Source organism: Teleopsis dalmanni, chromosome 2 (assembly GCF_002237135.1).
Source record: "Teleopsis dalmanni isolate 2A chromosome 2, ASM223713v2, whole genome shotgun sequence".
Classification (NCBI taxonomy): domain Eukaryota; kingdom Metazoa; phylum Arthropoda; class Insecta; order Diptera; family Diopsidae; genus Teleopsis; species Teleopsis dalmanni.
In genome coordinates this window covers 135,828,770-135,853,430 of record NC_051847.1, presented here as the reverse complement: position 1 = coordinate 135,853,430, position 24,661 = coordinate 135,828,770, and the positions used below count along the sequence as shown (strand labels likewise).

General features: G+C 28.0%; 3 protein-coding genes across 5 annotated transcripts; 2 read left to right on the top strand and 1 right to left on the bottom strand.

Moving 5' to 3' along the window:
• The first annotated feature begins 2,714 nt into the window (after positions 1-2,714).
• On the top strand, positions 2,715-9,454 carry LOC119686335 (ribosome-binding protein 1). 2 transcript variants are annotated; one of them, XM_038100895.1, is made up of 5 exons: positions 2,715-4,739; positions 7,301-7,402; positions 7,519-8,025; positions 9,226-9,342; positions 9,410-9,454. In XM_038100895.1, the coding sequence occupies exons 1-5, from the start codon at positions 2,736-2,738 to the stop codon at positions 9,416-9,418; spliced, it is 2,739 nt and encodes a 912-aa protein (XP_037956823.1). In that variant the 5' UTR covers positions 2,715-2,735; the 3' UTR covers positions 9,419-9,454. The 2 variants fall into 2 exon arrangements, with proteins under 2 accessions (XP_037956823.1, XP_037956825.1); XM_038100897.1 differs by lacking the exon at positions 7,301-7,402.
• A 3,308-nt stretch (positions 9,455-12,762) lies between these two features.
• On the bottom strand, positions 12,763-17,554 carry LOC119686334 (probable serine/threonine-protein kinase mps1). 2 transcript variants are annotated; one of them, XM_038100894.1, is made up of 10 exons: positions 17,470-17,554; positions 17,200-17,391; positions 16,852-17,001; positions 16,725-16,793; positions 15,680-16,658; positions 15,515-15,621; positions 15,295-15,455; positions 15,019-15,233; positions 13,035-13,211; positions 12,763-12,968 (listed from the first exon to the last, which is right to left on the bottom strand). In XM_038100894.1, the coding sequence occupies exons 3-10, from the start codon at positions 16,959-16,961 to the stop codon at positions 12,846-12,848; spliced, it is 1,941 nt and encodes a 646-aa protein (XP_037956822.1). In that variant the 5' UTR covers positions 16,962-17,001; positions 17,200-17,391; positions 17,470-17,554; the 3' UTR covers positions 12,763-12,845. The 2 variants fall into 2 exon arrangements, with proteins under 2 accessions (XP_037956822.1, XP_037956821.1); XM_038100893.1 differs by having other exon boundaries at positions 16,852-16,949.
• A 2,466-nt stretch (positions 17,555-20,020) lies between these two features.
• Positions 20,021-24,511, top strand: LOC119677422 (transmembrane protein 192). Its single transcript, XM_038088761.1, has 5 exons — positions 20,021-20,355; positions 21,997-22,129; positions 22,193-22,469; positions 22,536-22,660; positions 24,212-24,511. The coding sequence occupies exons 1-5, from the start codon at positions 20,204-20,206 to the stop codon at positions 24,308-24,310; spliced, it is 786 nt and encodes a 261-aa protein (XP_037944689.1). The 5' UTR covers positions 20,021-20,203; the 3' UTR covers positions 24,311-24,511.
• Positions 24,512-24,661: the final 150 nt, after the last annotated feature.

Below are 24,661 nucleotides of genomic sequence, written 5' to 3'. Positions count from 1 at the left end.
TTGGTTTACGAAATGCTTTTGCCTGGTTTATTTTTTTTTAATTTATAAGCTCTTATGTTCAACATTGTTGCAAACAATTCATTTCTTATTGTAAATGACGAAGTTTGAAATTAAACTAACGCTTTTTACGTCTATCACTACTCTCATAAGTTCTTATTTTTACTCCCATCAATCAATATCTTTATTTTGTCTTCAGTAGTTTCAACTATGCTTGCAGATAACATAAAATTAATTAAAGCCAACCTCAACTTCACTTACTCAAATAATTAAGTCATACATTAAAAATGTTGCAAATAAGTTGCACAACTAACTTAAGTTTGTAACAATTGCGGAATAAACCTCTTCAGTCCACCTTCACAAGCTTGTAAAAAGTGCTAGATAACAGCAATAAGTATGAGTTCTTATTCGAAAAAGCATTCTATGCTCAATATGCTCATTTACAAGCATTCGACGCTCAATGTGTTGGATAACAGCAATAAAAATGATATCCTTAACCTTTTGTCGTTCAATGTGGACTTCTGCGTTACAAATATCTTCAAAAACTAACATAGAGAGTATGTCAAATACAATATTGTAAATAGTATTAAAAATATAACTCGTAAATGAATTTAAACTTACAATTGAGTTTTCTATCGAAATTATTATATCACGATTTTATGGTATATCTTATGGTCAGCAGTTAATGTAAAGAATTTTTATGGTTTTACTTAAATCTAGCACTTATTTATATTACTTATTTATTATTTATTATACCTAAATGATGGGCGTGAATCCATCTATGCTTAGTCATGTTAAAAATACGCCCTGCTGAATAAACTTGCACAAATTAACATAAATTTTATGTTATGCGGAGCCGTATTCAAAGAACTGACTTTTAATAAGAAGTTATTACAGGTAGAGCCATAGTCTAAATTGCTAGAAACAAAAACGGCTAAATTTAAGAGCTTCTAATATTATTCGAGCTATGTGTAGCTTCGAGGCTTTGGATTGAGTACAGTGAGTCGCTACAAAATGTTCGAATAACATACTATGGTAAACTCTGTTCGAACGTTTGATGTTCGAACATTTTCGGTTATTTGAGTGGTCGATTCGAATATAATGGATCGAACATTTTGAAAGACTACTGTTTTACTTGTATTTTCAATTTACTTTCTAAATATCATTATTGCGTTGTGATTACGTTCTGGATACGTATCAATTTCAAAATGAAATTGAATTTAATTGATGTTTCTTTAAAAATAATTTTATTTATAACTATTACATTATTTCGTAAATATTTATTATAACTGAATCTGAATTCCAAGTGTGCATTTACTATGGCAAATAATTTTTTAATTTTGAGTTGTTTGAAATAAAGCTTTTTTATGTCTATTTTTTTTTTGTAATATAAATTGTATATTATTTGAGCATTAAAAAAAATAGCTTGGGGGATTCACATTAATTACATGACTCTACAAATAATATTTAAATTGCAATATTTTCTTATCAGTAATTATTTTTATTACATTTGAAAACTAAAATGTAATATTTTAGTTTTAACTTAGCATTTATTTCGATTACTGATTAAATAGTCTATTTTTATAATATTAATAAATATTACCTAGCTTAGAGGTACTATATTGGCTAATTGCCAGTAAAGATTATTTAGTATAATTACTAAACTTAGAGAAATATAAGTAGTATCTTGAGTTGTTGCATTGAATTCTATGCTTTTTTTAATGTAAAATATAATTACACGTTAAGTTAGATTATGAAGTCAGTTAAAGTCTGCCACAGTGAACAATGATGATAATAAAACATATCTTATCCTTCACAGAATTATAAAATTATCCTTTTTGAATAATAAAATTTTTGTTCGGTTGCAGTTTGTTTTACGGTAATAAACAATTATCTGTCTAGAGATATTATGTTTATTCTGTTATCTCTCTCTACTAAGGAGAAATGTTACTTTTTCATTTCAATTAGGACTATAATAAATCACTTAGTTAATAAAAAAAAAACTGATCAATTAAGACTGAAAATGTAGATATTTGCAGATTATAAGAGTTTGACGTCATTCCTTAAGATTTAAATGACTTGAAGTAACTCCAATTATGTAAATATTAATATAAATAATTATAATATTTATACATATATTATAAATATTAACACCGATAAAAATTTAATAGCAGAAAATAAATTATTAAAACAATTACTCTTGTTAACGTTCTACAACCAATAACGCATTGAAGAAAACGTCGTAGATGTCATAAAGTATATATATTCTTGATCACTCGACGAGTTAAGTTCATTTAGCCTTGTTCGTCTGTCTGTTTCATCCTTAGTTTTTCTGTTGGTTTTGAGCATTTCAAATTATACTTTAGATACATGATTTTGGAGAGTGGACTATATATTATAGATGCCTTATAAACTCAACAAGGGGATACGAATTTTTTCTGTTTTTAATGAAGACATTCTGTTTAATTTTGATACAGAATGTACTTATATTCATATAAAAGAATACACAAAATTTTATGAATATCGATTTATATTTAGATATAGCATATAAACTGTCAGATAAGACACAGCTTCGACAAAGCCAAAGAAAACATCTTTACTTGCTTATTTTTAATTATAACATAATCAAAAACTCTGATATATCTCTATAATATATTAAATGTAATAAAAATTTGTATAATAAACAATATGAATTTTACTTTTTTCTTTTCAGAAATTTCTTTACAAAGCATGCAAAAATGGACATCCACATATTGACTGTTATTGCAATTGTTTTACTCGTTTCAATCCTTTTGATATTCTTTACCTTCTTCGATGTCCTTTATTCTTTATTCATGCCTTCAACGGAGGCAAAGCCAAAAGTCAAAAAAGTTCAACAACAGAAAAAGGATCAGAAACGAGAAAAGAAGCAACGTCAACGTGATCAACACAAGGATAATGTTGAACAAGATGAATCCGATGCACATTCTGAACAACCATCTGTTGAAGAAGAACCCCAGGGTCTCTCGAAATTGCATGTTGAATTTGAGCCCGAACCAGAAGTTCTTACTTTTAATGCAGAACAATCTAGCAGGCGTGCTAGTAACTCGGATAAAACAAATACTAAACCGAAATCTAAAAAAGATAAAAAACAAGTCAAATCTGGCATCTTAGTCAATAAAACTGAACCGGTTGCTGTCAAAACTCATGCAGCCATAGAGGAGCAATTGAATAACTTTGAACAGAAACCACCAAAGGATGTACTCGAGCTTAAAAAGCAAGAGAAAAGTCAAAACAATAATATTATTAAAGAAGATAGACAAGCTGTCAAAAAGGAGAAAACTAACAAGAAGGAAAAACATATTACAGAAAAGCCGACCACTGAACAGGCAGTGGAGTCTGCACCAATTGTTGTTGCCAAAGAAGTTAAGCAACAAGAAGAAAAAACGCGTGTAGGTTCACCTAAAACCCAACAAACTGCTACAAAAATAAAGCAAACCAAGAAACAACAAAAGGAGTCTTCAGCAAATAAAGAATTACTGCTAGCATTGAATAAATTATCTGACACCGACACTATCGGTGTATCGCTTTTGATGAATCTCTTCCGTCGTGCTGAACTCAATCGCTCTGAAATACAAATATTGATTGACTACCTATTAAATAAACAACAAGATATGCCTTCGACACACTCTGAATGGTCAGATGATATATGCCAAAAACTTAAACGGCAACTTGAAGAGAAGGATCGTGCTTTGTCTGAACAGCAAGAAGCCTCCACTGGTTTGCAGGCCAAACTGCGTGAGATACGCACAGAAATCAACACAGAACGCGCTCAACTAAATGCTACAGTCAAAGCATATACTGATAAACTACAAAGCAAAGAGCAAGAGATTGCTGCACTTAATCAGGAACTACAAACTTTAAATGAAAAAGTTACACTCGAACGTCAACAATATCAGGCCAAATTGGTACAAGCAAAACAAGCTGGCTCCCAAGATTTACTTACACAATTGCAAATGATGCAAAATGAGTTGGGACATAAGGATAAAAATATTGCTGAGTTAACATGCATGGTGAATGCTTCACGTCAAGCATTCGAAGAGTTACAACAGAAAAACGATCTTATACAGCAGCAGAGCCAACAAATTATAGCATTGGAGCAGCAACGTGACGAACTTGAAGAAACCTCTAATAATCAGATTTTCGAACTTGAGAAAATAAAAACACTTGAGACCGAGAATGCCGAAAGTAAAGTAGAGATTTGTAATTTACAAAATGCTTTGGAATCTGTTAAAGCCGATTTGGCGCAGTCTAGTAAAGATCTAGAAGAAGCAAAATCAGATTTAACTGAAACACTCAATACTAAATTAAATGAAAAAGAAGTAGAAATTCAAGCCATCCAAGCTAAAAATACTGAACTGGCTCAACAGCTCAGTAGCAAAACAACTGAACAAAGCTTGGAGCAGTCTGGCTTGGAGGAGATAGTTGGTGCTTTAAAGGTAGAGTTAGCTGAAAAAGTGTCAGAGCTCAAGGGATTAAGTGCCAAAAACTCAGAATTATCACAGAAGCTTGCTAGTGCAGGCGAAAATACTCAAACTCAGCAACAACTAGTGTTGGAACTGCACAAACTTATTGAAACATTGAAGACTGATGTTGCTGGCAAAAATAAACGATTGCAGGATGCCGAGCAAAATGTATTGAAAGTTAGTAACCGCGAAAAGGAGCTGTTGCAACAGCTGAGTGAGCAGAAGGAGAAAAATAATGTAAGTAAAATTATTTTATTATTAGTTCATATGGACACAAATAAATATTATAATTAACGATCATTAAAAATTTTTATTTCGTTTACATTTCAAAATTTATCATAAGTTTTTAGTGGCACGTTCTCTTAGAAAATATTTATGCAGTTTTTCGGATTCGAAAAAATGCTTTGTTTGCAATAAAAATCTTAATAAGACAAATTATTTATTAGAAGTAACTAATTCGGATTCTGGTTAAAGCTCGTTTTAAGTTAAAGTATTGTAATACATTATTAAAAATGTGTAATATTTTTTTATATTGTATATTATTATTATTATTATTATTAAATAATAGGCTATGAATGCACCCCAACCTAAAAGATCTATTGTGCGCCTAAAGGCCCAACTTAGAGAATTCTAGCAACATTGTATATAAAAGATATAAGTAATATTTAACAATCAATTTACATTTAAGAAAAATTCAAACTATTGCTTTAGTTGTAATATGTACTGTTAAGGTTTATGCACATATTTTTATCAAGAAAATTTCAATGAAGTCTATAAAAAGTCGGATTTATTATTAAACGAACACAAATTACATTCATATAAAAAAAATAAATAATTTGATATGGTGAACATTTCGTTTATGTGAACTTCATCTCTCTAAATTAGTTTATAAGCGTGTACTGTATTACTATTACTTACAGTCTTATCAGCAATTTGTTTGGACTTAGGTTTGGCAGACCGACCTGTTTTTTCTCTTTGCTTATAAAAATGATTAAATAATATATTAAGTTAAAAACAAATACTCCTTTTTTTAATTAAAATGAAATCCTTTTATAATAAAAGAAAAACATACACCTGTTATTTGTCAACATGTTGAATTAAGATTCTTATATACATTCAAAATAAATATTTTAAATTAAAAAGTAGATGGTTGTTGAACATAAGATAATTAAAACAATAGAAGCTCATAATAATACCATATTATCCCAAAGAGACTTCAACATAATTCAGACCTCGTTCAATCCTTAAACCAATCTCTGACATACTTCAAGTTGATTGAGTGGAGATTTTCTCTTCATAATGTGCTTTGGGAATAAATATAGGAAATATTTTATAGTTACCTTTATTTTTAGTCCTCACTTTCTGGACGGAAAAAGTATACTTGACTCGACCTATTGATATCGATAAATTTATAATCCCATTACCACTAAATCAGAAATGTCGGATGTCGTTCTCGAAAATTTGTTGACCCATTTTACCCATACCACGGCAATGTAAAGTTGGCTAAAGTTTCGCAATAATGTGTTAACGTTTTTGCAATTTGTTCGTAGAGTTATGATGAATAACTCCCGCTAAACAAATACAAAGCAATAGAAGTTCTTTTACGGTCAATGTCTCTTCAGAACTATGCAAGACGCAATATAATAATATACGAACATGCTAAATCATGACTTTGTGGACTGCGATCGAATGCCATCACGTTTCGCATATTGACCATATTTATCAAACTAAAATGTTTCTTCTTAGAGAGCATAATCACAAATTGTCAACCGAATAGCAACGTTTTAAGTAGAGCCCTTCCTCTACGGTGCATCCGTCAATCTTTTTCTTCATATCTTGAATATATCAACACTTATTGAAATTGAACGAACATCAGTGAATACAACGTAGATTAACAGCTCTCCACAGAGATGTGGATTTTGTTTTGAGACTACGGTTGCATAGCAACAAAGTTTTCAACAACAGTTCTCCACTATATATTTCCAGGGAAGAGTGACGCAAAAACATTGTCTCAATACAATTAAGGCTAGAATATAGCAATGAGCTAAACAGTTGCTTATCACGCATAAATGCGTCAATTCGCGATATGTGCCCCAACTGTAGCTCAACTCTTCATGGCCTTGCTTCATGATCTGTTTTTCCTAATGGATCTAATTGTTGGAATAATGAATAATTTCACACTTGCTACCATTAAAGTATTCATTAAGTCTGAATACTTTAATGGTAGCTTGTCTGTCTGAGGAAATAAATATAATCAAAGATATAACCGCTCATTATCTTTTATACATAGTAGTTTGAATGCCTTTAAAACATTTTTATTAAAATATATTATACTATATATAAATAAGTTTACTAAAAATTCTGATTACATAGGTTATTGACTTATATTATGGTGTTACAGTTTTGGCGATAAATTAAAGTTCACTGATATCGATATTTACCAGTATAAACATATGTATTTATTTGAAAACATCATACTAAGCATTTATCACAAAAACAAATTAATTTTTAATGTATAATTGTTAAATTATAATTTTATTTTTTTCATTTATTTTTAAACTACACATGCACTTTAACTGGTACTGGGTTCTTAATTACAACAACTACAAAGTATTATATTGTTGTTAATATAATATAAGCACTTAGCCCAAAACTTCCAGTTTTCATGATTTTTTTTTTTTTCAATAGTAGCAATTATAGTTTATATTTGTTTCGTTAATTTCTTTGCTTAAACAACAAACAAAATCAATTAATTTTTTCTATAAGCTTTAACTAATTTACTGTATGTCTCATCTTAGGATTTGCGTATGAAAAACTGGAAGTTGGTTGAGGCTTTACAAAATGCTGAAACAACAATTAAAGACAAAAATACTATTTCAAGCGCAAATGCGAATTTAGTAGTAAGTGCATGTGCTATTATTAATAAATGAGAACTAATGAACTATTAATTTTAATTATTAATTTCTAAAATTTTATATAAATTATTAATTGAAACTTTTTATCTTTTATTTTTCAGCAACAACAGCAACTTTTAGCTGCCACTACACAAAAACCCTCCGCCAATTCTACAGATTCTTCATCAAAGGATCAAAAACAAATACGCGAATTATTCCAACGCTTGTACCCTGAAGCTGTTAAGGCATCCGCAGCCTCAGCTCTAAGTACACCTTTCGATCAATGGATTGAACAGGTCTTAACTACGCATGTAAAACAATCAATAAGCAAAGCCAGTACCACCACAAGTAATAGTAACAAATCCACACAGTCCAACAGCACCAACAGCAATAGCAATCACAGTAATTCTATACATAATTCACACAATAACAATCTAACAAATAGTGAATTAGGAACAGTTAATAATAACAATAATGAAAACGATAATGATAATAGTAGAATAAATAATAACAGCAGCTCAAGCAACTCAAGTAGTAGCGGTGATAGCGCAGAAGTGCAAAATTTGCATAAACAAAATGCTCAATTGAGATCACAAATCGATGAGTTAACAAAACTTGTCACAAAAACTGTAAGTCATTTGTTAAATATTATAAGTCTTATTTATAAATGCATTTATCTTAATTAATTTTATTAATATATAATGTATAAAATAACTTATCTAACATATTTAAAATGACCCTTAATCCTGAAACTTCAGGAAGTTTAAAAGTACCTTTTAAAATCTGAACCCTTTTGTTAGTAAACTTTATTCTTAATTCAAAAACCGTTTCTCTTCAAATGTTCAAATGTCTTCAAATGCAAATTCTTGGATCTATAAGAAACTTGAGTCATGTCATATACAGATAACTGCAAAGTTTTTATCTTTCGGATTAAACTATAATGTATAACAAAATACGTAGAAGAGAACGTAATTGCTCTTCTAGCTATAGGAATATTTAATTAAATTCTTGTTATTAATTTTTTCAATTAAATTGCGGTTTTCAGACACTCTATTATGCATTTTTAAATTAAAAACAATTAACTGATTTCTTACATTTTTTAGAAAACAAAAATTTTAAAATAAATTAGTATTATAATATATTATAAATCTTTTCCAACCACTTCTTTAGTCTCTGTCTTATATTAAACATGATGTTTCAAGTAAATCAGAATTATAATTTTAAAAATTTCATACTAGCACTGCTGGAAGTCTCAACTTGTATTGATTGTTTTTTTCTTAACAAATATTCTTAACTAAAAGAATGGGTTCACAGCCTGATGAAAATACGACTACTGTCTGCAAAATCTTAAATGTGTAAGATACACATATTGAAATAACTAAAACTAAAATTTATTATTGAATATTTTAAAAATTTCTTTATTATTTCTTAGTTTACTGAAGAGATACTATAGAAATAATTACTAAATATTTCGAAACTAATAATTTCATGCCTTATTTAATAAAGTGCCACAGATATGGTTAGGTAAATAACACATCCGAGAATGTATTGTCTCTAATCATATTTTTTTACTTCATATGTAGGAAATACAAGACTATGAAGTACTAGATTAAATATTAATCCAGAGGACCTACAGGCAATATATATTGTATTCTATCTATTATATTGTATTATTCTATTCTAATTTTTAGTATTAGAACTATTTCGAATCTAAATGTATAGTAAATTCGAGAAAACAAAAAAATTTATTTTACAAATGTTCTCTACTTTTTCTATATAAACATTTAATATATGCTAGATGAATAAAAATATTTTTTAATTCATTATAGAGCAACACATTGTCAGAGTTGGAAGGACGTGCCCGCGAAACGGACGAACATTGGCGCAGTATAGTGCGCTCAAAGGAAGAGCAAATTCTAGAGTTACAACATTCAAACGGAGCCCAAGTACGTACAATTTACAAATGCTTTTGTTAAAAAAAAAATAAAAATATATTTTTTAATTTGTTTTCAGGACATTTAATGTCGCATAATACGTAGTAGTAGCGGCGGAGCTAACTAAAAATAAACACAGTTAATAATAATTAACGTTATTATGCCTTCCAGATTTAATTAAATAGAGAGGAAAAAGTTAAACAGCGGTTGGAATAACAAACAACAGCAATTTTTAAACATTCTAAATAACCAACTAATAAGGATATTATTGAGGATTTAATTTAAAAAACAAAACAAAAACAAAAAAAAAAAAACAAAAAAGAAATATGTAATATGGAAAAAATACATGAATTAGTTTAAGCTTTATGATTTGTGCAATGAAAATATATGACAAGATAGCATTCAAAATTTATATTTAAAATTATGAAATGAAAACTAAACTTATAATGATGATTATTGTACCGAAATAAAACTGTCTATAAAATGTGGAAACCCTCATTGACATAGCTGTTGTTCCACAAACATTTTGCATTTAAATAAAATTTTATATAAATTGCAAAAGAAAGTAAACAGTAAGAGAACGAGTATTTGGTAAACAAGCAGTAATAAGCAAATTTATATATATACTATTATTTCAGTTAATACAATATACATAAAATGCCAATTTTTTATTTAAATTTTATAAAACTAAAATTTATGTTTAGCTTATTTAAAAAATTTGTTGTTTATACATATAAATATTATTATATATATACCTTTTCTTTTTATATAAAATTAGTTAAATAACCATTTGTCTATTTCGTTATTATGTCTATTATGAATTTATGCAAATGGAAAGTATTCACTAGATAAATTGTAAACTACTTAAAAAATAAAAAATAAAAATAGAAGAGGAAATACGTCAGCTAAAAGTAATAAAAAAAATGAAAAAAAAGTATCCTTAAAACAACAGCAACATTTACTTAAGCATATATATATATATAATAATGAATCTATTTTTATATAATAACATATATGTATGTATCATAAATGAATTGAAAATATTAGGCTGCATGTGTTTACTTCATGGCAACATTTGAAAATTATATTTCAAATAAATGAAATTGTTTACAAGTAAAATAATTTTAAATTAGCACTTAATAAAAAAAAGCAACAACAAAAAAATAAATAAAACAAAACACAAGCTGATATGCAAACTGATAAGGAATTTAGCTTTAAGTCGTGTGTTGTTTGGGTGTGCATTCTGACTTCTGACTTCAGTGCATGCCAACCGACATACAATTTGAAGCAAATTAAAATACGAATAGTTTGAAAATAATATGAAATCTAAATAAATAAAAGTTTAAAAAACAAATTTTATTATAAAATGCGAAAATGTGCGCATGAAACGACGATTTTTATTTACGTTATGCCAGAATCCAGACTTAAATGATAAAGAAAGTATGATTGGAGAATTTATGATGATTATACACATATTATAATAAACGAAAAATATAAAAAATAAACGTATTAAAATTAAACTGATATTATTATGTTTTTTTTTTCATTTTATAAATACATACTTTTTAAATCAATTCATTTCAAAAAAGATAAAGCATAAATGGAATTGAGTTAAGAGTACATAATACTATTACAAGCTGTTATTGTTTTTGTTGCAAGCTTAGGCTCATGTTATGTTGAGTGTCATGGGCACGTCAAAAGCAAAATTGTTACTGCTTTCAATGTAAATTGAAAAACTGAGAATGAGAGAAAAAACAAATGGCGGTTTAAATTCGGTCATGAGAGCCGAGACTATCTGTGCCTTGTCACTTAGTTAAAGCAGTGTTATGTGTTATGCATGTATACATTTCCTTTAAAATCAAGACACAACAAAAAAGTACATTAGAACATATGACATCCTCAAGGACCACAAGATTGATCCCATCAAAAAATACATAAAGGATAGAGCCCTGAAATTATTTACAAAAACTGAAAGGCTTACCAACACCGCGTTATCGAATCTCAGAATGGTTACAGGCTGCTAAGTGAGGTATACAGATCTAAGGTCAATTATTGGTTATTGCTTGGTCTGATGAAGTGATAAAAAGTGCTCAACTGCACTGACTCAACTTGCCTACTTGCCTAAACATAATAATAAAAATACAAAATTGACAAACAGATATGACACTCTGTATAACATGAATTTTCATCATAGCCCGAAAGTGTCAACATTGACGTGCCCTACATAACAAGGGCCACTCTACGTAACATTCTGAGAAAGTGATCTTTCCATTGAGGGTCAAAAACATTTGTATCTTTATTATAAATAAACTTTACCGTGGTCTGTATATTAGGGAACCAAAAATAAATTGTTTAAACGAATATAATGTGCTTCTATAATATTGTAGGTTCAAATTATTTAAATTCTAAACTGATTAACACAGTTTAGCACTCTTTATAAAACTTTTTTAGGTTGATCAATTATTTAGCAAAACAAAAAAAAAAATAGTTACAAAAATATAATATAATATTGTTTAGTTTGTTACCCAAAAAGGAAGAATTTTTTAACTCCTTATGAGATAAAGGCAACATCGCAGAGCGAAATCAATACCAAATAGGTGCGCCAATGTGTTTCTTCAATTGTAAACGATGTCAGAATTGCATAATAACAAAACAAGTTAACTATGAACGACATCATAACAATTAAAGATTAAATGAATACTTTTTGAAGCAATGTTACTTTCAAATTGACTGCAAGGTAGTAATTAAAAACTCAAGAATAATTATTGAATTATTTTTGGGAGAGACATAGACAGTATTTAATTTAAAAAAGTAGTAATTATTATTATTAAAATATAAGTTAGTATTTTATTATCCTGAAATCCTAGTACTCATTGGGTTGAAGTTTAATTCAATCTTTAAATTATATTGGTTTAAGAAAAGCATATGGAATTTAATTTAAAAAATAAAACTAAGAGTTATAATCATGACAACAAACTAACCTTGAATAAAATTAAAATAAAAACTACTTGACCTCCCTCCCTTTTTGAGAAACGTACGTAAGTATATGAGTTTATACACTTTTTATTAGAGAATGTGCTCGTTATTTTAGATATAAAGACTTAACAAATAGTTTAAAACTTTTAACAGAGATCTACTTGGACTATATAGTTTTTATTTTTATCGTATATTTTGTTCTAACGATATGCTGCGTATACAGTTAGTTACATGCGTTTGTATTCTTAAAAAGATGTACAATTTATTTGGTTTGATTACAATTGTTTTAAATTATAAAAATTCATTTTAAGATGTATATATGAGGAAATAAAAATAAAACCAAAAAAAAAATTAACTTACTGCGTACACATATACATATATTAAAATTGAAGATTTTTTTCGTAGATTGATTGTTAGAAACAATATACCAAAGTGCCAACAGAACTTTTGATTATGTTCTTTATGCAGCGAATTTGTTTTATATTTAACTGTGACTTAGAATTAATTTTGTAATTTATTGGTATTTTTATTCCACTGGTTTAAGTAGGTGATGGTGGTTTTGTTAGATATTCAGCTGGCACAACCATATGAAATGGATATTTTAGTATATCAGCACATGAGGGTCTACTTTTAGGATTGTATTGTAAGCAATTTTTTACAATCTGTAAAATAAATTTTTAAAATATATAAATAATTTAAAAAATTTGATATTTGAACAAATATTTTACATTTAAAAGCATTGCAGGATATATTGGTTGCAATGTGGGATATTCAATTTGATGCGTTGGACTTGAAATTGTACTAATTTTTGCCATCACGTTTTTAATATGACTAAATGGAGTTTTCTGGTAAAGCAATAAGTATAATATACAACCAAGAGACCAAACATCTGATTTGGTAGATATCTGTAAATTTATAGTAGAGCATTAGTAACAAATAGATATATGTATATAATACATTCATATAAAATTATATAAATAAATTAATATTCATTTATTGTTCTAATGACTAAAAAAATTTTTTAAAAATAATTTTGTTTTAAAAACAATTATATATTTTTTAAAGTTTACTATTTAACTAATGACCAATTAGCCCGTAAAAAACAAAATTATTTTTAAATAAATTAATATGAAATTTAAAATAAAAATAAAATAATAAATATAATATAATTTAGATATAACAGAATCATCTAGGAACACATAAAAGTTGATATGAATGATATAGATTTCATAAAAGTCAAAAAAAAATTGAAATTAGCATACAATTAGCATTATCGTAGTAAGAAACATATTTTAGCATCTTCAAAGCTTCATATATAATGGTACATTATTCACCCAATAAAACTTTGTAAAGGCAGCTAGAAGTAGGATACAAACAGCCAATGCAAGTGACTATGGCAAAATCTCTATGGAGATTTAAAGTAATTAATCCAGGCATTTAAAATGTTCTATTTACAAGACCCCGTGTTTATTTTAACAAAATATATTTTTGTTTTAATTTCTTTGTTTTCTTTATTTTTTTTTTGATTTCATGCTTTAATTTTAATTTAAAATGTTGACCTGTATAAGTAAAACATTAATAACAAAACAGAACAAAACAAAAATAGAACAATATAACTTTTAACAAGAAAATAATTTACTGTTAAGTTTAAATTTAAGTTTAAACTTTTCAAAAATAATATGTTTTAAAAAATAATATGCTTGAAAACTCTATTCTAGACTATATGTAGAATAAACAAATTAGTACTAGGGTTTGCAGCTGTATAGAAGAGACCGATATAATAGGTAATCTAATAACTTACTAGAGAAGATGGGATCTAAGAATCGATTGATTGGGTAGACGAAGACTTGGCCTATTCGCTAACGGTTTTTGTCGGAGTTATGTCTCTGTAAATGAGGAATAAATTGTACTCACAAAATGTGTCAGAGCCTATCATTTGCTATGAGTAGATTTAAAATCTTTGTGGCTGTTCTAACTAACCTGACTGAGGTGTTTTCTCAAGAGGGATGCTTTCACTAGATGCTTTTAACTTGTAACTTTCAAATGATCAGAACTGGCGTTTGAAGAGTAGCTCATCAGTGGTGTCACAACGGAACATTATTTGTGCTTAAGTGAGATTATGCTTAAGTGAGTGTATAAGACTGTCACTCCAAACTAGCCTTACTTAGGGTATGCGCCAGCCAATTACGGTTTTATATGTAATAAATACATTTTTAAGACATTGAAATTTTTTTAAGTAAGTAAAACTATAAATTAAACTTTTACACATGAATATGTCCACTACTTATCCGAATAGTATACATTACTACTCCCAGAATGTCAAACTAAAGTCAATCAAAAGAGATATTTTAGGTACACATGATTAAAGAAAAAAAAAAAACGATTGAAAAAGTGGCTTATTGACGACCGGCAAAACAAGCTTTCAACTATTGTTGATTTGTTTTTTACCATGTCATCTGTGGAAAAATACTGGAAGACCCCAAGGCTTACAAACAGCTATAACGTTCAAATAAATATATTTATATACTTATGTTATGTATATATATACTTTTAACATTTATATAGATACTTTTATTATTTATATATATACTTCAAAAATTTACATATATACTTCTAAAATTTACACATATACTTTTGTTATTTATATATATAGATACTTATTATGTTTATATACAAACAATATTTTTTTTATGTCTGCTAAAAATATTTTACCTTAATTTTTGGTTGATTACTACGCATTGGGCTAGAGCCTGTCGAAGTATCCGTTAAAGCTTCCGGACTAATATAGTTGAAGGTTCCCGCTTGTGAGAATTTAATAATACTTGTAGAATCAATAGATATATTACTCGCAATGCCAAAATCAATCAGTTTTAATCTACCATTTACCGACAAAAAGTTTGCAGGCTTTAAATCGGAATGTATTACTCCTAAAAAACAATTGTATGTATTCTAATACATATACATACATATAAAAATTAAAAATGTTACCACTTTGATGTATGTAATTGACTGCTTCCAGCATTTGATGTAAATAACTTATCAAAGTATAAAGTGGCAAATTGGTGGTGTAGCCTTGCAGTATTTTATGGAGGTCAGAATCACCTTTTTCCATGATCATAAATAATTTTGACTCAGTGCGTAATAAATGACTAATAATATTAAAACCATAATGATTAATATTCCAACAGTTTTATGCATATAAACTCACTAATCAAACAACTCAACCACAGAGAAGTCTCCTTGCAGTTTTGCCAGAAGCTTCGTTTCATTAAGATAACCTTCAACAACCGCAGGATCGCATCGCAAATCAACAACCTTTAAACATACAGAAAATATATAAAAAATATGCAGAGTTATGGTGGCATAAATATACCTTTAAAGCACATTCTTTCCCATCGTATTGACGTTTGGCCAAGTATACTGAACTGGAACCGCCCACGCCTAGTTTCTGCATTATAACATAATTTTTGTTATTTATATGTAAAACTTTCTCGCCACTGCTAGTTTCAGTGTATACTGTTGCAGCTGGTTTTGCAAAATGTGGCTCTTGTTGGTGTTCCTTGTTTTTATCAATTTCATGAAATGCATTTTCCAAGGATTTTTTACTTTTGCCGACAGCAATCTGATTATTCTCTACAGGCAACGGAATGCTTTCATTAGTTTTTGACGATGATTCACAGCCTAAATTTATGGTATCACAGAGTGATAATGTTAGACTATCATTTGGTACACAGTGGGCTGGTGCGCGTGACATTGCCATAGGTGTCTGAAATAGTACTTTCTGGGAGCGAAATTCATTGACCCGATCAGTACGTGTTTTTTGCGACTGTGGTAGTTCGCATTCACGTTGACTTCGTTGTACTGAAAAGGAACGTACACACACTTGTGGTGTGATAAATAATGTTTCTGGATTTTTGTGACTTTTGGCTGATAATTCAACATCTGCTTTTAGTGGTGTTTCTAAATCTTTAGAATATGTTTGTTCTCTAGTTTTAGTTTGAGTTGCAGGTTGTTGAGTAACTTCTTTGACGATTAGTGGCTTATGTTCTTGTATGATTTGTAATGGTTTGGATTGTGTTTTTGATTGATTGTGATTTTGGACTTTGTCTCCTTCATACACTGCTAAGCCGTCGAAACGTGATATAAGTGATAAATTTTTATCGCTTTGATCAGCTGCAGCTGATGAATTAAGAGAACTTCTTACAGAAATTGGACTATCTTCAAGTTCACTCTTTGATGGGCTTAACATGAACGAGTCATTCAAAATCGCACAATTTAAATTATCATTTTTGAGAAATTCATCTTCTTCGGAATCAGATTCCAATATAGGCAATTCTGATCGTTTTTTGGGACTTAATTTAAAAGCAATGTATTAAAAGTTCTTAAAAAAAAACAAAATAGTATTCACTTCTACTTACTACATTCGCAATGCACTAGTTGTCGTTTTACCGGCTGCGTTATTATCAACATTTTCCTTATTGTTTTTACTACAAAAAAATCAATTACTGTTATAATCGCCTGGTAACATATATTTTTTATTATTACTTTTGTGTGTTAATGGTACTTCTAGGTTTTTGTGGTGTATCGAAATCTTCATCAGATTCATCTTCTAATACTGGTAAGTCTTTTATTCTACGCGGATACTGAAACGGCATTTCATTATTTTGCAAAGGAAATTAAATTTGAAAGAACTGTCTAAAAAATTTAATTCAATTATTTAAGTATGAATATCGAAATCACAAATCCAAAATAAAAGCGCAATTTTATAAACAAAATCAAATTCTAATCAATTCGCTTTCATCGCAGCGAAATTATTCAAGTTACCAGATCAAAATATATATTTTTTATTCACTTTAAATAAAATTAATTTTAAAAGTGTATCACGCATCATACTTGGTTGCAGGCTTGGTTTCCCATAGAGTGAAAGTCTATGAATGATCTAAATACTTTCATATTTCAACAGTTTTATCCGTAGTTTATCTTTGATTCTGATTAGATTTTTGTCAGTATCCATACAAATTGTATTCTGATTTAAATTCTTGGAGTGTACACATCAAAGCGTATAACGCAAATTAAAAATATTTTCTACATTGTATCAATGAAGAAATGTTAGGTATTAAAAAAATATCTTATTATATATTATATTAAAAAAAAACGTTATACCTAAAAAGGTCTTTAACCATTAACTCCACCTAAAAATAGATTAATTTATTTTATTAGTCAGTGTCATAACCAAAATGAAAATATAAATTGAAACGTACAATAGTAGTAATATTAATTCATTTAAATTAATATTAATTTTATATTTTGTGTAATAGCAAAGGCTGTCATATTAAGTTAGCAGCTAACTATGATATGAAATACCCCTTTAAAGTAATTCAAAGTTTTTTGGTGGTCGATCTGATATAATATGGCGTTTACATTGGCCGAAAATGGCTCATTTTGGTCAAAAATCGAAAATGAGTAGCGAATGGCTCATTCTTGCATATAAAATTTCAAGCTCGAAAATGAGCAATTTTCTCACATTCTGTATGAAAGACGTTCGGATGCATTCCTCATATGTTCCAAATGCAAGGGAACCCATTGAACACACCCTAAATGAAAGCTCTTCATGGCATTTTGACAGTTTGAAAAAGCTGTTTTAACATATTTACAAAAAAAGGTAAACAAATGTTTGGTGGTTGAATTTTCTTTAAAACGATGCACCAATTTTTGGAACTTCTACTTCCCAAAAATAAATAAATCAAATCTATAAACAAGTTTTCAGTTTATATTGTAAGGTTTAAAGGTATATTTAACCTTCCTGTAACATTTTTTTTGGCACAGGCCAAAAATTAAATCAACATGCAAGTTGAAAAATCAGCTGTTTGAAATGAGAAAAAATGAAATACAACGAATGTAAACACTTTCAAATGACTCATTCAGAATGAGCCATTTTCAGCCAGTGTAAACGCCATATTACTTATAATTATGATTTTAAGTTATATATAATAAATAAATTAATTTAAGATAGTCAAACCTGCATTTGTTAATTATAAGTAATAAATAATATATTTTATACTGAATTATCAACTTTTTCTTATAAAATGCTAATTTAATAAAAATATGGAATTATTATTATATATTAGTAAAAAACAAAATTAATACTTTTCAATTCTATGTACAATTGTTTAAAAAGCATAATAATATTACACATAAAATGCATTTATTATTTTATTTTCATATTAATAACATTTTCAATAAATTTATTTTTTAAAATATTTTTCCAAATAATTTCAACGAATATTGGGCCTTTTCATGTTTTCTACATAGCATGCTAAACTCGTATTAAAATGCTAATATGTTAAATTGGTGAATAAAAACATAATAAATGCATACTTTCTGATTAGAGCAGAGCATGATTTTCAAATCTTTGTCAAAAAAATTATCGGGAATTGCAAAAACGTTATTTCGAATTTAACAATTTAGCAAATCCATTGTTAGATTTATTATTTCAATAAAGTTCATATATTGACATTTTATACACATTTAATAACTCAGCATTTATTGTCTTTTAAATATTATAAAAATATTGTAGTTATATACCGACCAATACTTAAGCATAAAACTTTTTCCTCTACTTTCAGAGAGATAGCTGTTAAATAAATGTAGTCTGCTAAAACTAAATATACATATGTAATTCACGTTATAAAAAAAATTGATTTAAATCTGATGTAACGAAGAAGTTTGTTGTGTCCTATGATAAATTATTTATAATCAATTTAAAAATAATAATAATTATTTTACTGTTCATGTTAAATTAGAAGTATTAACTTTTATACGTTGAATGTATTATAAATGTTAATTATTATTTTTAAAAATTGTAACTGCATTTGAATGGCTTTTCGGTCGTAGGTATATATTAATAGCCCATTCAAGATGCAATTGATTTATTACAATTAATAAAACTATTCTAATTCTATATAGGAAGTGTTCAGATTGTAAGTTTTAATTAATTGCAACAACCGAAGCATACAGTTTTATGTTTTTTTATTTCATACAAATTAATTTCACCTTTATATATAAATTTTAGATAAATTTACGATTTTTTAATTATTTTCTAATGTAGCTTAAGCGTACAAAAAAAAAATAATTCCTGATGTTTAATGGGAATAAATCTTGTATTGTAATAAATCTGCAAAAACAATTATACAGTACTTATCGCAATTCGCACTTAAATTAATTATACAGCTTGAACGTACTGTTATGATATTAATGTAATAGTAATATTATTATTATTATGTTCAAAACTTTGCACTGCAACCTAAATATATATTGTATCTTCTTCATGAATTCAGTATATTTTTCTAAATCGGACTTTCGCAGTAAATTGTAGTTTTTAATCTATATTACTAGCAACATTTGTCTTAAGATTTCATTCAGTAATACTTAATCATAAAAACACCATAATACAATTTATATTTTGTTGTATTATTGTATTGATATTGCGTTCATAGCATTCATATTTGAATTTAATTATATATTTCCGACTGAGATATCAGCTTTTAGTATACCAGTTATACCAGTTATTTGCGCAACTTGATACAAATAGTTTTTTCTAAAAATACAACACTACAACATATGCTCATTTTTATTTGTACTCACAGTGCAGCTGCAGAATTGCTCAAAATGAACAAAAAAAAACAAAACAAAATATAAAATATAACAAAGGCGATTATCATTCATTGCAATTTGTGTGTGTTTGTTTAGAAATAATAAGTTATGCATATATAATTTTTCGAAATTGTTTGAAACGCAAGAAAGTGTCAAATTTGTTTTTGTTTAAAACTAAATAAATAAAATACATTTTTAAATATACATATTGAAAAGCCGGTTTTGAAACTTTTGTTTTTCCGAAATGGAACGTAATGCACCCGAAGGCGCTGTCATAATTACTGGAGAATCAAGCATGGGTAGCGTGCCAAACGATCAACAATCATTGGTAGATCCGGTGCTTAGTACAAATGATACTGGTACCTTCAAGCCTTTAAAAACAATACCGGCTTTTAGGTAAATATTAATACGATTTCCAAAGTTGTAATTTCAATATCTTGCGCAAATGTGATTGGCCTTAACACGATTCTTTGGTTTAAAAATAGGTTTATTGATTGAGTATACATAACAAAATTGCGTTCTTTTTGAACAGTAAGTAGTTAGTTTTTTTATTAGAAAAATATATTTTTTTTATAATCTAAATAATGTGTGTGTATATCATTATATATGTGATGATTCAGCAACCTCGGTGTGAAGTCATAAAATTTAATTGTCAAAATAATTATATTTTTAAGGTATATGCTGTCTTAATTTGTTTATCAATATTAAAATCGTATATAAACAAATACTTAAAAGTGTACATATTCAAAATTTTTTGTATAAAGTTGCAAAATTCTTTTGTTTAGCTTTCATAATGAAAATTTATCAGTAATTATAAAGGATTAGTAGCTTGGTTCCAAGATCCCCCGGGTCTACGTCCAGGAGCCATTCGTTAATTTCGACGTCCAAGTACAGTTTAACATCCCCCAAAGAATTAGCAACAAAATACAGAATTGTGTAGTTTCATTTTTGCAGTTTTTTCATAAATAATTATGCAATAATTGCTCTAGACCTTAACTTATAAAAAAAAAATGGAATTTGGGCTTCCAATTAAACATGGTTCTCTTACATAAATACATCTTTTATATCACTGTACACTCTATCCAAAAATATATGTTATTATTTTCGTATTGAGGAGCATATCATTATCACTAGAGTCAAGAAAATTAATTTTAGTATTCTTCTTCTTGTTTACAATTGATATGTATGTATATAATCTCCCCCACTCAAGATGTAGGAACACTATTCTGTATATACGTAAATATAATAAATTGAGTTTGTTTCGAACCGTAGAAAAGAACGGTCTTTTATGTTGCTCGAATATATACATCAACCACAAACCCAGGCAACTACATTAAAATTTAAATAGAATTCTCATCACAAACTATAAAAGGTTACCACTTTGTTACAATAGGTAACCTCCTACTTTGGGTTAGTAGGATATATCAAATTTTTTCTTAGGTTACTATATTCGGCAAGAATATATTAAAAAGTCTAGAAAACAATCCCAACAATTCATGTTCTGACTGCTGCTTAACAGGATGCACATATGTAAGCATCTTTCAAACTTCAAATCAATCAAAAAAATTCTCTACAGCACAAATCATTACCCACGTCTGAGACACATTATTCTATTTTTTCTAGAAAATTTTATTTTCAATTTATTACAGAAAATTTTAAACTTCGTTCTTCTCTATTATTCCAATTGCAATACCGTCCCTGAATTTCCATTTTTTTCAATCCAATCTATCTTAAATAGCTAGATTAGGCAAAAGCTCAACTTCCTCAAAGTTACAATGATCTTTAAGTTAGAACTGAAATCCAATTTACATTTTATTTTTATTTACACCAGCTTTAATTAAAATGTAAAAATTATGTTTACTCTATTTTATATTCTCTTTGTATTTTTCTGTTTAATGCACTTTACATGAATCAGTGCAAGTTATCGTTTTACAGCAAAGAAAAAATAAACTGACTGCTTTACTAAATATTAAATAACAAAAATACAATATTATTATCATTAATAATTTATTGTTTAAATATCTTTCTTTATTCCAGCATACATTTATTTATATCGACAATAATCTCATTTGTTGGTATCCTGTTGGCTGCTGTTTGGCCTCCAGAAAAACGATGTGAAGCCTATTTTATTATGTTATATTTGCGTGCTACATTTTGGGTTATAACTTTCGTAAGTAATAAATGATATATATTCAAATATATAAAAGTAAATAAGATAATATTTGAATCACAGGTTTTCGATCATGTGATAAAAAAATATCATGATGATTTACGCATCAATGGATATCATGAATTTCACCGTGCCACCGCTATGCAAAAGGGTATACCATTGAATATAGTTTCACTTTGGAATTCAGTGCTATTGGCTGTACAGGCAATGCTTCAACATTATTATGGTGAACAGTTCTGGTCACACTGCATGGCTGGTTTTCTATCTCCTATAACATATGTTGCAGCATTTAATTTGGCTGAGACAATCGTATTAGCAGCTACGCATAGTTGTTATATATGTAAGTGAAAGTATTTTTATGTGAAAGAAACTTGATTTTATATATTTAAATTTTTTATTATTATAGCTAAAGTTTTCAAATTCAATAAAGCACAACAGCCACCAGATGCTTTGAGAGGTCTGAATAATTTAAATGGTTCATTGGGTCTTACACAACCTGGTAGTACTACAGCTGAGCTATTAGAAAAACAGGTAATTCTAATTATATCTTATTAATTGTAGATACATTTCTTACATATATTCATAGTACATAAATATAGAATTAAAACTAAGGTACTAACTTACTAGTCGCGATATCGAAATATTAAAACATCGTATTTAATTTATGTCAATTTGCGTGATAACAGACTGCAGTAACCAGAAGAAAAACTCAACGTACACATACCTCTGTCCAATTGATCTTTGGAGCCATCCCATTGAAGTGGCTAGATTTCTTTATATTCATCCGGGTTAATGTTCAATTAAATGCGACCCGCGCAATACACGACTTATCCTCATTTCCATCTCCATTACCCCCAACCACTATCCATCCACCTCTGTTATTTTTATGATATAAACTTATTTAAAGTGACTTTAAATTGATACATCATATTGAATTTATAATTGTAAAGTCTCTAGAATTCATCTTCCTAATATATATGAGGCAACTATTTTTAACTATGTTAAAAATGTAAAGCATTTTTAGTCGACACCTCTCAAACCCATACGTAATTACTGATTAGATCAACTACTTGTAATCTAATCAGTAATTACGTATGGGCTTGAGAGGTGTTGTTGTAACCCGCGAGAATCTATGAAGCAGATAATATGAAGGGAATTACAAATTCGTATATATGGATTAAGATGTGAGTAGGTGATGACAGTTTGGGAGGGAACGGAATTGTTGACGACTAAAAATTTATTGGGGATGGGTATTAAATATAGTCTTTTCTATACCTTAATCTCTGAAAATTTTTTACAATATTAATACAGTCAAACTTCCATAACTCGAACCAAAAACAGTGCACCAAGGTTTTAGAGAGCAAATTACATACAATTCTGTTTCCATAACTCGAACTTCTATAACACGAATTTCTCTGTAACTCGAACAAAAATTTTGTTCCGTGCCGACAGGAATATGGGAAAGTGTATTTTATAAGTCGAATTTTTTTTTAAGTATAAATGCATTTTGCGGTTTAAAGTAAATAAAATAACTTCCAATGTTACTCTTAACGATTATATTGAGTTTGACAATGAAATTTGTGTATCAAACTTATGACGATATTATTGAGCACTATAGCTCTAAATTACTGGATCCAATTCTAAGCGCAACGGAAGGCGAGGGCTCAGTAGAAGACGAAGTAGTAGATGAAGTAGAAGACTCATTCAAATTCTGAATGTATATTTACAAACGAATGATATTACAACTGATCACTATAAGGCTTTAAATAAAATGGAATGTCTTTTTACTAAAAATAAGAAATAGAAGAATTAAAATCCCAAACACTGATTTCTAATTATTTCACTTCACTATAACTTCTGTGCTGTATTTGATTTTAAATAAATACATCAGTATCTTAAAGTGTAATTCTAGTTTCTTCCAAATTATTTTTATTTTCTTAAAATAAATAAAAAATCTTTTGGGACTAAACTGGAATAATTTGGATTGAGGAAATGTGCTATATATGTGACATAATTATTTTAATATTTTATGCAATAAATAACAACACCCTTATTAATAAACTTTTTTAATTTTAATTTCAGGCGGATCTCATAGCATATCTAAAGGACCATAATCAAAAACTCAATAAGAAACTACATCAAATGCAGTTAAATGCACGTACTGTAAATTTAACTCATTAACTATTAAAATGTCTTGCAAATTTCTGTTGTTTAGCATGTTACAATTGAAAATAAATATAAAATAAATAATGTAGTACTGTTTATAGAATATTTATATATTTTTTATAGTCTTTATGTCGATTTTGTCAACCTTAAATTAAAATTTAAACAAATACAATATGATATTCATTAATTGTATGCATTTTTATATATACATATAAACTATGAATCAAAATAAAAGTCTCTTTCAAGCGTTCATTTATTATTATTTAAATTTTATTCAGTTTTATTATTTTAACAAAAATTTCAATTTAAAATACAATGTTTTTACTAAAATTAAAACCATGCATTTTCTTTAATTGTAAATGAATT

Excerpts from the sequence above, each read along its gene's own strand:
- LOC119677422 (XM_038088761.1), top strand. The coding sequence starts at position 20,204 with ATGGAACGTAATGCACCCGAAGGCGCTGTCATAATTACTGGAGAATCA. Across the intron at positions 20,356-21,996 it reads AAAACAATACCGGCTTTTAG|CATACATTTATTTATATCGA; the intron begins GTAAATATTAAT and ends TCTTTATTCCAG. Across the intron at positions 22,130-22,192 it reads CATTTTGGGTTATAACTTTC|GTTTTCGATCATGTGATAAA; the intron begins GTAAGTAATAAA and ends TTTGAATCACAG.
- LOC119686335 (XM_038100895.1), top strand. The coding sequence starts at position 2,736 with ATGGACATCCACATATTGACTGTTATTGCAATTGTTTTACTCGTTTCA. Across the intron at positions 4,740-7,300 it reads AGCAGAAGGAGAAAAATAAT|GATTTGCGTATGAAAAACTG; the intron begins GTAAGTAAAATT and ends GTCTCATCTTAG. Across the intron at positions 8,026-9,225 it reads CAAAACTTGTCACAAAAACT|AGCAACACATTGTCAGAGTT; the intron begins GTAAGTCATTTG and ends AATTCATTATAG.
- LOC119686334 (XM_038100893.1), bottom strand. The coding sequence starts at position 17,259 with ATGAAAGTATTTAGATCATTCATAGACTTTCACTCTATGGGAAACCAA. Across the intron at positions 16,659-16,724 it reads ACTAGTGCATTGCGAATGTA|TCCCAAAAAACGATCAGAAT; the intron begins GTAAGTAGAAGT and ends TTTTAAATTAAG. Across the intron at positions 12,969-13,034 it reads ATCCTGCAATGCTTTTAAAT|ATTGTAAAAAATTGCTTACA; the intron begins GTAAAATATTTG and ends TTTATTTTACAG.